This window comes from Vombatus ursinus, unplaced genomic scaffold (genome assembly GCF_900497805.2).
Source record: "Vombatus ursinus unplaced genomic scaffold, bare-nosed wombat genome assembly UNPS02014820.1, whole genome shotgun sequence".
Classification (NCBI taxonomy): Eukaryota; Metazoa; Chordata; class Mammalia; order Diprotodontia; family Vombatidae; genus Vombatus; species Vombatus ursinus.
Genome location: NW_020954598.1, coordinates 3,418,435 through 3,435,038, shown reverse-complemented (window position 1 = coordinate 3,435,038; position 16,604 = coordinate 3,418,435). Strand labels below are relative to the sequence as shown.

General features: G+C 38.9%; 1 protein-coding gene across 12 annotated transcripts in view; it reads left to right on the top strand.

Moving 5' to 3' along the window:
• Positions 1-16,604, top strand: part of WNK2 (WNK lysine deficient protein kinase 2) — a 231,050-nt gene that overhangs the window by 73,709 nt on the left and 140,737 nt on the right. For all 12 annotated transcript variants that reach the window (XM_027836981.1, XM_027836983.1, XM_027836982.1 and 9 more), the window contains exons 3-4: positions 13,370-13,542; positions 14,703-14,923. In XM_027836981.1, the coding sequence (XP_027692782.1) occupies positions 13,370-13,542; positions 14,703-14,923 (394 nt within the window). The remainder of the gene's footprint in view (positions 1-13,369; positions 13,543-14,702; positions 14,924-16,604) is intronic.

Below are 16,604 nucleotides of genomic sequence, written 5' to 3'. Positions count from 1 at the left end.
ATCAGTCTCCATTTTCTATTACTAGATTCTAAAAATTTTAGAAATTTTTATTATTATTATTTTTTAGGCAGTTGGGGTTAAGTGACTTGCCCAGGGTCGCACAGCTAGTAAGTGTCAAGTGTTCTGTGTCTGAGGCCGGATTTGAATTCAGGTCCTCCTGACTTCAGGGCTGGTGCTCTATCCATTGCGCCACTTAACTGCCCCTACTAGATTATTTTTGAAATTCAACATATTAAATTTTGAAACTGTCCTGTTTGAACTTCTTTCTTTTTTTGTGTGTGTGGATTTTTTCCAATTACATGAAGAAACAATTTTTGACATTTTTAAAACCTTGAGTTCTCTCCCTCCTTGAGAAGGTGTATAATTTGATAAAGATTGTGTGTGTGTAGTCATGTTCTTTGTGCATTTAAAATAAAATGTTTCAATGACCCCTTTTTTGGCATCATTTTCATCAACCTTAACTTTTCCCCCCTATGTTCCCCACTTAAAAACATAGGGTAAAAAGAACATAAATAAGCAATGTCAAGCAAAACAAACTCATGTGGTGACCATGTTAAAAATAAGGTTTTTTTTTTTTCTGCACCTTGGGATTGTAACCTTTCTTTCAGGAGTTGGGTAACATGCTTTATCATAAATCCAGTCATTGGAAAAATGATCGGTAAATGGTTAAATTAAGGGCCTTAAGTTTTTCAAAATAGTTTAAATAGTTTTTTTTTCAATTAACAAATCTATGATGCTGTGTTCCCCTTATTGCAGGGAGAAGGGGAGGGTTTGGAAACCTTTGTCACAAATCTGCATAGTCTAGCAGAACAGATTTCTACATTGGCCAGGGCCTAAAAATACAGGTCTCATTTTGTACCCTGAGCCCATCACTTCTGTGTCAGGAGGTGGGTAGCATGTTTCATGACAGGTTCTATGGAACTAGTTAGTCACTGCAAGTGCTTAAGTCTTTCAGAGTTCAATTTCATGGTATTGTTGTCTTTGTATAATGTGTTCTGGTTCTGCTTACTTTACATGCATCTGTGCTTCCAAGAATTCTCTGAAATAGCTCATTTCATCAGTTCCTATCATGCATTAATATTCCATTACATTCATATACCCTAATTTGTTCAGCAATTAATTCTCCCTTATATCTTTGCAGTCTTTCTGTACTCTAAGGGGTTCTATATCCATTGCTTAAATACTGGGATTAAGGTTTTGGTGTATAAGAAGTCACAGAGAGTATATGAAAAAAAGCAACTTTTAAAACAGAGTCCCCCATTTGCTGGATCTGTCCATTCTGAGTCGTCTGGAAGAAATCGGGGTTCTTCATGCACCTATGCCTTTATCCTCACAAAACTATTGTGAGGTAGGTAGTGGTTTCTTCATTTTAAAAACAGGAGATACAAAGCAGGGGTAGAAGCGACCCTAAATTTCTACTTTGTGATATTCTTATGCCCCCTTGTCCTCTATCTCCACCCCATTGGTCCAGGGGTGAGAAAGCTCTTAAATGAGTGCTCTTGAGTTATACTAGAGAATGTTGATGATGATACTACTGATGGTGATCTCATGTCTAATACCTTTGGGGTTTGTAATGTGCTTTGCTCACAACAACATCGTTGAAGCAAGTGGGACAAATGTTAGCTACTTTTTACAGATGAGCAAAGTGAGAGTCAGTGATGAGAGTCAGTGACTCGCTCAGGATCAAATAGCTAATAACAGATTAGAAGCCAGGTTTTTGGTCTCCACATCCAGGGTTCCAGTTCTGTGCCATACTTTCTCGCTTTTGGGTGTTGCAGTGCCAATTTTACCACACCGAGCTTTTTCATTTTTGCCTCCTCTACATTCGTTGAACCAGTGTAAAAAGTGTCTTCTGTATGCAATGTGTTGTGTTAAGCATTGGAAGAAGAACAAAGAGAAATAAGACATTTTCTGGCATCAAACAGCTGATGCTCTAGTAGAAATAAGATGTGCACAATTAAATATAATGTAAGATGTGCACAATTAATTATCACACTGAATGTAAATGCGTAAGACTAAGTACCTCATGCTGGGCAGCTAGGTGCTACAGTGGATAGAGTGCTGGGCCTAGAGGCAGGAAGACTCATCTTCCTAAGTTCAAATCCAGCCTCAGACATTTATTACCTGTGTCACCTTGGGCAGGTCACTTAACCTTGTTTGCCTCAGTTTGCCTCATCTGTAAAATGAGCTAGAGAAGGAAAGGGCAAAGCACTCTAGTATCTTTGCCAAGAAAACCCTAAAATGGGGTCACAATGAGTTGGACACAACTGAACAGCACAACGTGCTAGGGGATCCAGTGAGAGAGATATGGCTTCCAAATGGGGAGATGAGGAAAGATTCATGGAGGAAGTGTGTTTTGAACTGATTCTTGAAGAATGGGTTGGATGTCACGAGGCCACATGTGAAGAAATGCATTCCAGTTATAGGGAACAGTATGAGCAAAGGCCCTGAAAAGGGAGAATATATTTGGGGTCAATGAGTGTGTTTGGACCAGAGCACTGTGTGTGTGTGTGTGTGTGTGTGTGTGTGTGTGTGTGTAAGAGGTGTGTTGGCTAATATGGAAAAGGTAGTGGCTGCTATATGATGGAGAGCCTTGGACATCAGACCATGGAGTTTGAACTTTATTCACTAGATGTAGGGGAGCCATTGAAGGTTTTGAGCAGTAGAGTGATATGATTACAACTTTTCTTCCTTTTCCACTTTCTTCCTTTTTCAACTTCTCTCTTTCCTTAAACCACCCACCCCTTATTCCTTCTGCCATATTCATACCTTTGGGTGACCTATGGCATCGAGAGGTATTGTTCACCTTTTCAGTTGACATGAAGCTTGCACAGGGTTGTTGAGCCCTTTGCCAGACTCAATTGGCACTGCTTATTGTTGCTTTCTGATCACAAATCCTTATTCTGTGGTTTGTGAAATGTCAGTGTTATTGATATGGGGATGGATGAAGCTTATGGATTTCTTAGCTGAACTCATATCTACTGACAGTGTGTGTCTAGTTGACCACTGAGGCCGAGCCATGCTGCCTTACTTGGCAACACATGAGTCTCATTTCATGCCTAATACTACTCTACTATATAAACTGTTAAACTGTGTATATCTTCATTTGAGTCCCAGAACAGGAATGTTTTACAGGTTGACAGACATTGAGCAGATTTCTTTGGCTTTCCATCATAAGGCCAACTGCAACAATTACAACAACAGTAACAACAACATCAAAACCCACGTGATTATACAATGGCAGAAGTTATTTTTAAAACCCCTATTTTAAAACAGGTCATGCGTCTCTAACTCTTAGATCTTCTCCTCCACACTGACCTTCCTTTAGGAAAGTAGTTTAGTTTATTGAAGCTCTAAAAAGACAGTGCTTATTCTTCCGTGTCAAATTTCAACTTTATGAAATTTTAAACAACTTGGGACTATTTTAAAAAGGGAAAGTTTGGCATAGAAATGGAAACTTCTCTGTGTCTTTCTCAGTCTCACTCTGACTTTATCTGAGTTTCTGTATTCCTCTCAATAGCTGAGACTTTTATTCTTAAGTCCTATCCAAGAACATCAAATCTAACCCCCTCATTATACAGATGAGGTAACTGAAGCATAGAGATGTTATTTGACCTCCTTAGGAGACACAAGTAAAAAAGAGCAAGGGCCATCATCTGACTCAGTATCTGTTATTCTTCCTACTATATCACATTATGCTCACATTAGTTTTCTCTGATCTATAGTTCTCAAATATTCAGGTGCAGTCAGCTATCTGTTTTATCTGACTTTAAAATCTGACATTTAGCGCTTCTGGTATTTAATTCCATACCCTGTTTTATTGATATCTAAGACATTGACTAGATATAATCACAATTTCGATGTTACAACAGGTGACTTTGCATTGAAAACCCCTTTGTGACCTAAACTATTGACCACCTCTTCTGCTCTAGGGAAGACTTGAGAGAAGTTAAGTATAAGGCAGCTTGAGGAAATTTATTACCTCTAAGAATGGGGAAATAGGTTGTGGTTAAGTAGGGAGAAAATAGGGAAACTACATGACTTCTAATTCAGTGTGGTTTCCTTATTTCATTTAAGTTTCTATTACATTGGATACCTCCATTTTCAGATACAGCTTATTACAAAACATAAGTAATCTGGGGGTTGTTTGCCCTTTTGAATTACTTTCTATTTTCTTTCATTGGTGCCAAAAATAAAAAAATAAAAAAACCCAACAACTTGAGAATTGACTGCATTTTCATTCCCATCCTCATCCCTTAACTACAGGTGGTTGTTTACCTAGTAATGGCTAAAACTTTTTCCAGTCAATGCAAAGGTAAATGAATATAATGGGAAATATTGGGGGAGTGGAAAGGGCTAATTACCTTAGTCTAGGAAATGACTGTGCTTGTGATTCATGATTTCTTAATCAGCGTGTCTCACACAACATTGATACATTGCAAGTAATTCCTTTTTGTGCTGTGGTTTTTTGAGTTTCCTATCAGTTCTTTGTCTGATGGTTTTCCTTAAGGATTAAAGAGTCAGTGATGGAGATGGGGCAGGGGGAGATATGCACACAGAATTCAACAAACATTTCAATTATCATCTATGTGGAAGACATTTATGTAGGCGTTGGGATAAGGATGAAAAAAATAGTACAGATGGCATGATGGGAATGGGAAGAGGTGGTTGGATAGGTGGCTGGGCTGGCAGTGAGGAAAAAGAAGAAACAACGATTTTTCCCCATCTCTTTCTTCTTGGATATCGTGGCAATTTCAACACTGAAACATGCTTTTAAAAAGATCGAGAAATGCCACCTGGAGTTTAGACAATATGTGTAGTATGGTCTTGGAATCAGGAAGAGTTGGGCTTGAACCTTATCTCTTATAGTAACTTGACCTCTTTGTGCCTTAGTTTCCTCATTTGTAGAATGAGAGGGTCAGACTCAATGACCCTGAAGGTTCCTTCTAGATCTAAATATATGAGCCTATGGGCAATATACACTTGTGTAACAAACATAGAAAAGTAAATGAAAGTTAATATGGTCAACTCTGGCTTATGCCTTACCAATAAAAAAGGCTTATCTTTGTGTAAGAGACAGTATGGTGTAGTGGATAGCTATCCCCTTTGTCAGGAAGATCTGGGTTCAAGTTTTGTCTTCTGTCTGTTTGACCTGGAGCAAATCACTTAACCTTTCGATACCCCAGGTAATTCTCAAAGGCCAAAAGTTGCAGAGAAGGCACTGACCTTCATTAGTAAGAGTTTCCTCATCTGTGAGTTCCGTGTATCAAATGAAATTGCAGGTTTATCCCTACCCCTATCCCTGTGTCCCTCGGTGGATCACTGAAACCCTCTCAACCCACCCGTCCACACTCCACATTGAGTTTCAAAGCTGTCCTCATCTGTTCCCCTTTTACACCTGCTCTTCATACCAACTTCCCTATCCCTCTTGTTGGCAGTGCCATATTCCTGGTCACTCACGCTTAGAACCTCCTTGTCAAGTATCCCTGACTCTTGCCTTGATCTCTCCCTGACGTACCTACCTAGTTGTCCACTTCCGTTGATCCTGCCTTCTTAATGTCATTGATGTTCAGCCTCTCCTTTTCTCCTACACTGCAAACAGTCTAGTTCAGGCCCTCATTATTTCTCACTTGGACTACTGCAATAGTTTTCTATCTGATCTTCCTGTCTACTCACCAGTTCTCTTGAGTGTTGAAGTTGGAGTCTAGAAAACCTGGATTTAAATGCTCCTTCTGACACTTAAAGGCTGTGTAGCCTTGAGCAAGTCACCCAGCCTTTCCTCATCTGCCAAATATGGATAATAGGAAACAAGGTTGGAAGGTAATACACATTTATTAAACACTTACTGGGGGCATGATTGATAGAATGTCAGGCCTAATATCCTAAAGACTTATCTTCCTGAGTACAAGTATGGCCTCAGACACTAACTAGCTGTGTGGCTCTGGGCAAGTCATTTAACCTTGTTTGCCTCAGTTTCCTCATCTGTAAAATGAGCTGGAGAAGGAAATGGCAAACCACTCCAGTATCTTTGTCGAGAAAACCCCAAGAAGAGTGAGACACAGCTAAAAACAACTGAACAACAACAACAAAGCACTTCCTATGTGCCAGGCACTGAGCTGACTGCTGGGGGTGCAAATTCAGGGAAAAAGAGACAATCCCTGCCCGCAAGGAGCTTACGTTCTGTTTGGGGAAAGTAACCCAGAAAAAGGATCTGAATAGGGAGGAGGGGGAAAGAAGGAAGAAAAATAGGTATGTACATACCCAGCATGTGGCTTTGAGATACAGAAAGTCGGCAATAGGACCTGGAGGAGAATGAAAACAGTCCTTCCTGGGTTATTCCACAAAGCGGACTCTTGAGGAGGAACTTGCCAATGGAGGAGCAAGCTGCTGGAGTGGAAGGCTATAGCAAAGGCGTGACTTTGGAAGTCCAGAAAATCAAACAGGGCTGGGGCAGAGAAGAGTGAAATAATAATACCCTCACAGGGTTGTTGTGAGATCAGCTAAGTTAAAGCATGTAAAACATTTTGCAGACCTTAAAGCATTTATGTTATGCTTTATGATAAAGCATTATATACAGTGTATCATATTTACATATTGTAGCAATAAAGATTTATTTATATTATATATAATAATGTGCCACTCTGCCTATACCACCATCACTGTTTCTGAATAAAATCAAAAGTCTAGCCTCCTAGGCCCTCAGTCTGTCTCTATCCATCCTTTGCAGCCATATCCTCTAAATACCATCCTCAAGAGACTCTCTACACCAGGTAAAGGGAACTACTGCTTCATTGCTGATCTCATCCTGCCGTCTCCCATCTCCATGCCTTTGTTCACACCATCTTTAGTGCTGGAATGGACTCTTTACCTCTGGCTGCTTTCTCCATGATACCTTCCTTTGATGTCCTTCAGCTAGTGTGAACACTTCCTCTTTCCTGTAGGAATGCACTTTGCTTGGTCCTTTCCTTCCTCAGGACCGTAGATTATGGAGCTGGAAGGGATCTTAGAGGTCAGAGAACCATAGATTGAAAGTTGGAAAAAGCCTTAATGGCCAACTGGTTCACCTTCCTCATTTTGTAGATCAAGCAAGTGGGACTGAGGGAGGTTGTGTAACTTGCCAGGATCACTCAGTAAGCGTCCAAGGTGGTGCCTGAATCTGGTTCTTCTTGACACCAAATCCACTCTGCTATCCCCTTTTGCCCCTTTTTTCTTATCTCATTCTTCATTGTATCATAGCTGTTTCCATACATATCTTTCCCACATAAGATGGTAAACTCCTTGAGAGCAGATAAGTCTGTGCTCTTTCTCAATTTGAATCCTCATGGTCTAGGTGCCTTATCTGGAGCAGGTGCTTAATAAATGTTAATTAAATTGAATCTCAGTTTAGAGGCTTATGGCAGTGTTTAGTCTATTTCAGTTTAGCAATTATTTATAGAGTGTCTATTCTGTGACCAGCAGAACATGACGCATGTCCTGCCCTTAAGAAGCTTACCAAAAGAATGTGAAAGCAGGGCTTTTTCTCCCCATATTGAACTTCTTTGGGAAGTTTTCCTGAGATCAACTCCATTTGTGTTCTAGGGTTCACCTCAAGTGAAACAAGCATGTCACCAATCATAGGATAATAGATTTACAGCTAAAAGCAGCCAAAGAGATTATATAGTCCATCTCCTTATTTGACAGATGAGGAAATGAATACGCTGTGTTTATTGGCGCAATTTCCCTTAGTGGTAATAGTGAGCCATCATTCACACACTTGATTGAATTTGAGCCACTCAGAAAATGCTGACCTGAGTTCATGGAGTATACTGCTTTGTCTTCAAATGTGTGTTTACATAGAGATAAACTATTTAGGTCCTTATTTTCTGAAGATCTATTCATCCGATCAGTGTGTAGATAGGTTATAATCTTGCCTTAAAAACATGGTGCCCGGAGTCTTTGGTCTCCCATCTCCCTCAGGCCTAGGTAGGCCCACAACTCTGTTCCCCAGTGGGAAAACTCTGACATATCTGGGAGCAGTTCTGGCAGTGGGTGGATTGTGCCCTCTGAAATGGTCACAAGCCTGAATGTTATTACTCAGGCATGGGGCAGTGTCTTTAAAAAGAGAGAAATCTTCTGAAGCCCAGGCTTTTCTCTGCTCATGGGAAAAAGCCTTAACAAGGGACCTTTTGTGTATTTATTTGTTAAGCTCTCCAACTTGGCATCGATTTGGATTTCAAAACTATAGAAGCTTGACTTTGTGCTGTCCTTTAAATAACCATTTTTTTAATTGGACGGGCTGCCTCTTCCTTATTTTGTGTGTGCTTCCCCACACTGCAGAGAGCTTATGTGTTTCTATGTAAAAGACGCAACAACTGTTTTCTGCATTCAGCCTTTCCTGATCCCTCTTCCCAGCTGCTAGTCAGTCCTCCCCCTCCCCATGATTACTCTTAGTGCACTTTGTATTTACTTATCTGCATATGTGTTGCTTCCCCTAACAAGATATAAACTCCTTAGGGCTGGATTTGTTCCAGTTCTGGCCTTTGTATTTTCATCATCTAAATATAGATGCTTACACATAGTAGGGGGGCTTAATACATGCTTGCTTGATCCTAATGGCTCGGTTTGAAAAGACGGAGAGAGAAAGCTTATACTGTCTCCTGTTGAGGGGAGAGTGTATGATGTGTTTGGGAATTTGCCAAACCAAAAGAAAATCTCACTAAGCCAGAGTAATGAACTTCCTTTGAGGTTTAATGACTTATTGATAAACCTGTTTAGATTTGGTTGGAGAGGATTCAATAAGTTCTGTTATCTAATTCCATCAAGTCCCATGAGAAACATTTATTCGGTTCAACAGACATTTACCACCTACTGTGTGCAAGGCCTTATGATAAATCCTGAGGCTCAAAGGTGAAAGATAGCAGGGTCCTTGCTGTGGATGGGAAGTAGAAGTTCATGTTATCATGGATCTAGAACTGGAAGGCACTTGAGGCCATTGAGCCCAACCCTCTTAATTTAATTTAATTTTTTTTTTAATTTTTTAAAAAATTTATTTATTTATTTTTAGTTTTCAACATTTACTTCCACGAGATTTTGAGTTCCAAATTTTCACCGTCTTGCCCTTCCCCCCACCCCAAGATGGCATGCATTCTGAATATCCCACCCCCTAGTCTGCCCTCCTTTCTATCTCTCCCCCCCCTCCCCCTTCTATTTTCCTGTGGGGCAGGATAGATTTCTGTATCCCATTTCCTGTATTTCTTATTTCCTAGTTGCATGTGAAAACAATTTTTTTTAAACATATGTTTTTAAAACTTTGGCCAACTCTCTTACTTTACAGATGAGAAAATGGAGACTCAGGCCAGTTTTTTTTGGCTAGGCAGTGGGGTTAAGTGACTTACCCAGGGTCACACAATAAGTTCAGGCAGGATTTGAACTCAAGCCTCTTGACTTGAAAACAAGTAATCTTGTCTCTTAGAAGTTTCCAGGAAACCCATAATCTAAATTTTTCTTTGAGCTATGAAAGATAAAACCCTTACATCAATACAAAGCAGAATGTAGTCAGTGGAAGAGATTTGTCAGATTGACACATTAAGTGGTTGAGGACAAGAGATGTATATACTGTTGCTCTAATATTAATGACTCACATTTGTGTGATTCTCCAAGTTTTATAATAAACTTTCCTCACTCTAATCCTGTGGGGTAGGCAGGGTAAGGGTGATTATCCCCATTTCTTAGATGCGGAGCCCAAAGCTCAGAGAAGTTAAATGTTTTCCCTGTAGTCATACAGCTGTGTGGAGCTGAGAAAGGAATCATGGTATAGGAGATAGAATGCTGGCCTTGGAGTGAGGAAGAGCCAGGTTTGAAACCTGTCTCAGACACTAATTGCCTTACCCTGGACAAGTCACTTAAACTTCCTGGATCTTAACTTTTCGTGTCTGTAACATGAAGTTAGACCCCACGGGTTCTTTATAGCTCTTAGTTAAGGCTTGAATTCCAGCCTCTTGATTTCTGATCCAGTGTACTTTTTGCTACATCCCAGCATGCCTACACAGTCTATTTTCTTTGTTCTTGCCAACTCCAGAATTTTGTCTTCTTTGTTTTTAGTGCTGGAAAGTGCATTCAAACCAATGCTTTATTTTTCTTAATCTTGTGCACTCCTTCAACCAGCAAGTATATGCAATGATGGAAGCCTTCAGAATTTGATCCTAAACATCTTCCCTTGGAAATCACTCTTGGGCTCTGCCTATACAGCTTTTTTTATTTTTAATACTGACTTTTCTCTTGGTGGAACCATTTTTCCTTTCCCCAGCATGTTAAGTAGGACACACCTGGGGTTAGATCCGAGGATAAAGAGTGTCTGATGTGGCTTCTATCCCATTGTGTAAACAAGGCTGCAGTTAATTTTCCATGTTAGGTAATTCTGCCTGATTTTCCCCATCAGATTGTGACTTTTTCCTTAGAAACTTTAGTAAAGAATAAACTTTCCTTAAGGGGATTTCTTCCCTTCTACATCAGAGAATTGTATCACTCCTTTATCACTGGGGAGAAAGTATATGACACCATGGACTTGATCACTCTAAAATGAATACAGCAAACTCATTGGCTTACAGAAATATCAAAGATTGAGGTGGTTATGTATCATAATGTAGAGTTTTCTAGATAGCTGGGAATTTTCTTATTTTAAGCTCTAATTTATATTTATTTTAATCATTCCAGATGGAATGTTTCTAAATGTATTGCCTCCCCTGTTTTATTTAACAGAATTTAGTGAACATCATTTTTCCATTTTGCCTTAAATGAATGCTAAGGAAAACAAACAGGGGGGTGGTGGTGGTTATGGTGGTTTTTGGTTTTAAATAGTTATATCAGGGAAGAGAGGATCCAAGCAAGGGATAGCGTCCCTTCCGTGATTGAACACATTGATGATAACAGATGATAAAAAAGGACCGGGCTACTTAACTCTCATTTTGCTTCTCATTTCTCTGCCAAGGAGAATGATCTTTAAACTGGAAAAGACAGAGCAAGATATAGAGAGAGTGAAAAGGATACCTACATATTCTAGAGAAGTTTGTCACCAGACCTGGAAGAACTATTTTCTAAAGTTCCAAAAGAATAAGCATTTTTATTAAGCATCTGCAGGGTGCCAGGCACTGTGCTAGGTGCTTGAGATACAAGGGCACATTGGCAAATATGGTTGCCAAATTCTCTCTCTCTCTTTTTTTTTGCTAGGTAATGAGGTTAAGTGACTTGCCCAGGGTCACACAACTAGTAAGTGTTATATGTCTGAGGCCAGATTTGAACTCAGGTCCTCCTGAATCCAGTGCCAGTGCTCTATCCACTGCACCACCTAGCTGCCCCTCTCATTTTCTTCCTTAAACTTATCTCCCTATTGCTGTTGAGGGTACCACTAGCCTTCTACTCACCTAGATTTTGCAAACTCGGTCATCCTCGACACTTTCCATTCCCTCAGTCCATCAAGTCTTGTCAAAGCAATCTCTCTATCTCTTAATCTCTGCTCACATTGCCACCAACCTAATTCAGGCTCTATTAATTTTTTTTTCCATCTGGACTTATAGAATAGCCTTTTATTTGTTCTCCTAGCTTCCAGTTTGTCCCTTCTAGAATTTAGTATATATAGTTGCCAAGATATTTTTCCTAAAACATAGGTCTGGTCATGTCCCTTCTGCTCAAGAATATTAAGAGGCTTTCTATTGTCTTTAATATAAAATCCAAACTCTTCAGCTTTAGAGCACTTCACAATTTGCTTTCCGTCTATCTTTCTAAAGTTGTTAGACTTTATTCCCTCTCACTATTCTATGTTCTAACAACTTGGCTGTCCTCTGAACTAAGCATTCCATCTCCCACCTCTTTGTCTATTCACAAGTTGTCTCCCATGCCTAGAACGCCCTCTCTTCTCAGCTCTACGTCTTAGAATTTCTAACTTCTTTCAAAGCACCTGTCAGATGCTACCTTTTATGGGAAACCTTTACTGATCTCTTTAGGTTGTTAGCTTCATCACACTGTCTAGTATTTACTTGTCTTTTTTATTGAATATAAGTTCTTTGAGGAAAGCATCTAGAATGAAGGCCATTGCCATTCTTGCTATACTCTGCCATGTTAAGAGCACAGCTGGAGTGGTGCATTCAGTTTCCAGCACCACATTTTAGGAAAGACATTGACAAGTTAGGGAGGGTTCAGAGGAGTGTAAGTAAGAGCAAATCAGGCTGTGAGTAAGCATCTGAGGAAGTTACTTAGTAGTAAAATGCCTTGTTTTAGTATAACAACTTAGTGATACTAATTTGTCTGGTCAGAACTGGTTTTTGCTTCCTGTTGTGTTCTCAGCAGGTGAGATTGCCAGATGGAGAAGTTCCAGAGGCATAGATATTACATGTGTGTGGGTGCGTGTACACACACACATACACATATACACATATGTAACATATGGTTTCTAATTGATTCTGTGTACATCTTAATCATATATTTATATTTGTGTGTGTATATGTATACATACATACACACTTTTTTTCTTATCTGTGGAAAACGTAAAAAATCTTCCCCCGACCTTTAAAGTCTGTTACAATGTGGCTCCACCTTTTCCACTAAATTTCCCATTATTCCCCTCTGTGGCCGCTCCACCACAGTTAACCAGCCTGCTAGTGGTTCTCTCTTGTGTGTATGTAATATATGTGAATATGTAACCTGGGTAGTTCCATAGATCTCAAATGCACCCTTTCCTTACCTCCATATCTTAGAATCCTTTTCTTCTATTAAAACGTCATTCAGGTGCATCTTCCTGCTTGAGGCCTTCTCTTCCCACCCCCTCCAGCTGTTAGTGCTTTTACTCTCTTGAAATTACTTTGTATTACTTTATCTATAACTCATTTGTGTATGTATGTATATGTATAACTATATATATATATATATATATATATATAATGTCCCTTCAGGAGAGTGTGAGTTCCTTGTAGTAGGCATCCATGTCATCATTTTGTCTTTGTATTTCTGCACTATGCACAGTACCTAGCATATAGCAACCATTTTATAAATGTTTGTTGAGTGGAGTTGACAGGCTTCAATCAATAAAATTAAATCAATACTTAAATTTTTCTTTGCCTGAAATTTGACAGCAAAGACCCAATGAGGAATTGCTTTTATTTCGCCTTCTATACACACTTTTTTGAGGTAGCAAATACATCGATATCACTGACTTAAAAGGAGAATAAAGTTCATAAGTGCCCAATTGATGTTCCATTACAATTTTCTGCATCCCATAAAGAGACTGAGAAACCTGCACCTAGCAGATTCTGAAATATGATCTGCTATGACTGTTAATTTTAATGTCTTGGACTATAAAAGTAGTTTCTAATTGATTCTGTGCGTATCTCAACTATAGGACAGAAAACTGACAAAGTTGGAGAGGCAAAGATTTAAAGAAGAAGCCGAAATGCTGAAAGGCCTGCAACATCCAAACATCGTTAGATTCTATGACTTCTGGGAGTCTTGTGCTAAGGGGAAGAGATGCATTGTGTTGGTAACTGAATTAATGACTTCTGGAACATTAAAAACGTAAGTCACTGCATTGATTTCTACACTGTCACATGCCTTATCTCCACCATCAAAGAACTCCTGTCTTCCTTTCCAGCAACCTACCTGGAAATAAATAAACACACACACATATTGTATATAAATATATATTTACATACATGCTTACATACATATCCATGTATGTATATAAACTCATCACAAAGTGGCATTCATCCCAGAAAAGATAACTGCCACAATCTGTAGTTTCTTTCACATCTTTCTATTTTATTCCATGCATGACAACAGATATGCAAGTTATTGCCTGATTTTACTTCCTTGGTTTCTTTTTTATATCTGGGTGGTTTGTCATAGTCCGAGAATCTATTCCAGTTTGGAATCTGGTCGTATTTCATTTTAATGGCTCCCAAAATGGGCTGTGTTAGTAGGGTATTAGTTTTACTATCCAAAACATGCAGTGGGGATTAAGAAGAGGGCACCAAGATTTGTAGAAGTGTTAAACAAATTTCTTTATCCCCATTGGGTTTTGTGTGTAACTGATGTTGACCAGGCCTGTGCTCTTGGTCAGTGCACAATATGAAGAGACATTGGGTAATCAATGGACATGTGATTTTTTTTTTTTGACTTAGCACTCTTCCCCAAATATATTTACTAATGTAATAGATGTACTATTTAAGGCTACAACCATCCTGTTGCTACACATTCTGGACTGGTCCTTCTTCCAGTGTCTGCATTAATACATCTCTCAGCTTTGCTACTAGAGACTTAAATTTATCTTCTCTTTGCTACTTATCAAAAGTGTGGTCCATAAGCACTAGACTATAACCTTTCTTGCTAAAACTTATTTTTAAACTTCTAGGCTAAGTAAAAGATCTAGACATCACAATGTCATGATGACCTGGCATATCTTTTACGGAATGGTTGGGAGGAGAAGCATGTAACCTATAGCCTAGCAACTGATACTGCCAGTAATTCCTAAAATAAAGAAATTTTCCTAACAGAATTAGTGAAGAGTACTAGATCTTAACGTTTGTATTAGCTTTTAAAGCTGGTTCAAAAATAGAAATGCCTTGTTTTTTCAAATTGAACTTGAACAGCTTTTAAAATAAACTGCTTTCTAAAAGACCACTGAGATCAATCATTTTAGTAAGCTTTGTGGTTGTACCTTTTCACCCTCTCTGCAGATATCTGAAGCGGTTTAAAGTGATGAAACCCAAGGTTCTCCGCAGCTGGTGCCGGCAGATCCTGAAAGGCCTCCTTTTTTTGCACACAAGGACTCCACCAATTATTCACAGAGACTTAAAATGTGACAATATTTTTATCACTGGACCAACCGGATCTGTGAAAATAGGAGACCTGGGTCTGGCAACCTTGAAGAGAGCCTCATTTGCCAAAAGTGTAATAGGTAAACCCATCTCTTCTCCTTGGTGTACTTGGGGCCTTTGAGATATGGACAGATATGGTGTAGCAATGTTTCTAAGCTAAGCTTTTTCATTCAGGTAGAATATAGTCAAATTGGGGACTTGATAGATTTTCTTCTCATTGTGTTTTTTCAGCTCATATAATTTGAAAATTATTTGCTCACTGGCCTTATGAACCTGAGTTCCTCCTTTGGGTATGAAATTTTAATCCGTCTTCTTTCTCCTTATTTCTCCTCCCTTTCAGTTTATGTAAGTTTGTGTCCAACCTATTTGTGTCTGTGCCTCTATTTCTCTCTGATCTCTTTCTGACCATCTCATTTCTCTCTCTGACCCCCATTTCTCTCTCATTTCCTCCTCTCCATCTCTTCCCCCTGTCCCTTTGCTTTGTGTGTTTCCTTCATCTGTTCATACATGGTAGGCTTAGAAGGGGAATGGTCTTTAAATTCTTCTCTTGGATATTCAGAAACACTTAGGCATTATTTTAGTGTTTATACATGGGCCTAGTTTCGACCCAGCAGTGCTTAAGGAATTTGGATTCCTTAATTCCTTAATCTCCTTGGATTTAAGGAGATTGTCCTTAAGGTGCACAAAAATCTTGTGTTGGCTTTTGAGTTGGCTTTTTAGAGTTGGTTTAGATCCTCAAAATGTAAGTAGGTTCATTAAGCTACATAATTACTGCTTTTTCTGTCATTCAATTTGGAATATCAGACCTTAGCCATAGTATTTTGTTTGGAATAAGGAAATTGGATGCTTAATCATAAATCTTTTCTCTTTTTATATGTTATAAGATAATATTTATAAAGTGCTTAGCACAATGTCTGGCATATGGGAGGCACTATAAATGTTAGCTATCATTATTATGATATTCTTATATTACCGCTTGGTGTTAGGAGTGATCAATAACTTAGATATTGCCTAAGGCTCACATGTCATGTGACCATCCTATGGTTATGGAAATCTTTTTCATGCAGTATGTTTAATGTATCAACTAGGTTATAAAGTATTTTAAATGTATGAAGAAATAATACCATCTTCATGGAGTAGTAAACTGAGTCAGAGGTAAAGTATGAAGTGAAAACCAGGAAGGAGTAAAGTCATCAGGAATATGATATTCCTTCATGTACTAAGTTCTTTCTGACCAAAGTGCCAGTGTTCTTTCCAAAGCCATGATGGGGGCTAAATGATCACATTTTTCTTGTCCATGAATATGGTTGTCTTGTGAATCAGGTGGACAGATAAGAGTGAGGGAAGTTTCAGCTTAAGTGACTTGCCCAGAGTCATGCAGCTAGGAAGTGTCTGAGGCCAGATTTGAACTCAGGAAATGAGTCCAGGTCTGGCACTCTATCCACTTCACCACCTAGCTGCCCACTTAATTTGGTAATCAGTACTTTATAGCAAGCCCTAGAACTCTATAGCAGAGCCTGAACAACACCTAGGTATGTGAGATTGCAGATAATCAGGAAAATAAATGTGAACTATACAGATGAGTCCCAATGAGTAAAGGTCTGTAGGGATTGATAATAAAGCAGTGAAAGAAAAGTTTCTTTGTTTCTTTCTCTAAATTGGTATCTTGTTGACCAAAACCTTTCTTTTTTTTGTTGTTGTTGTTTGTTTGTTTTGTTGTTGTTTTTCTGTTTGTTTTTTGTTCGTTTTTTTTTTTTTTTT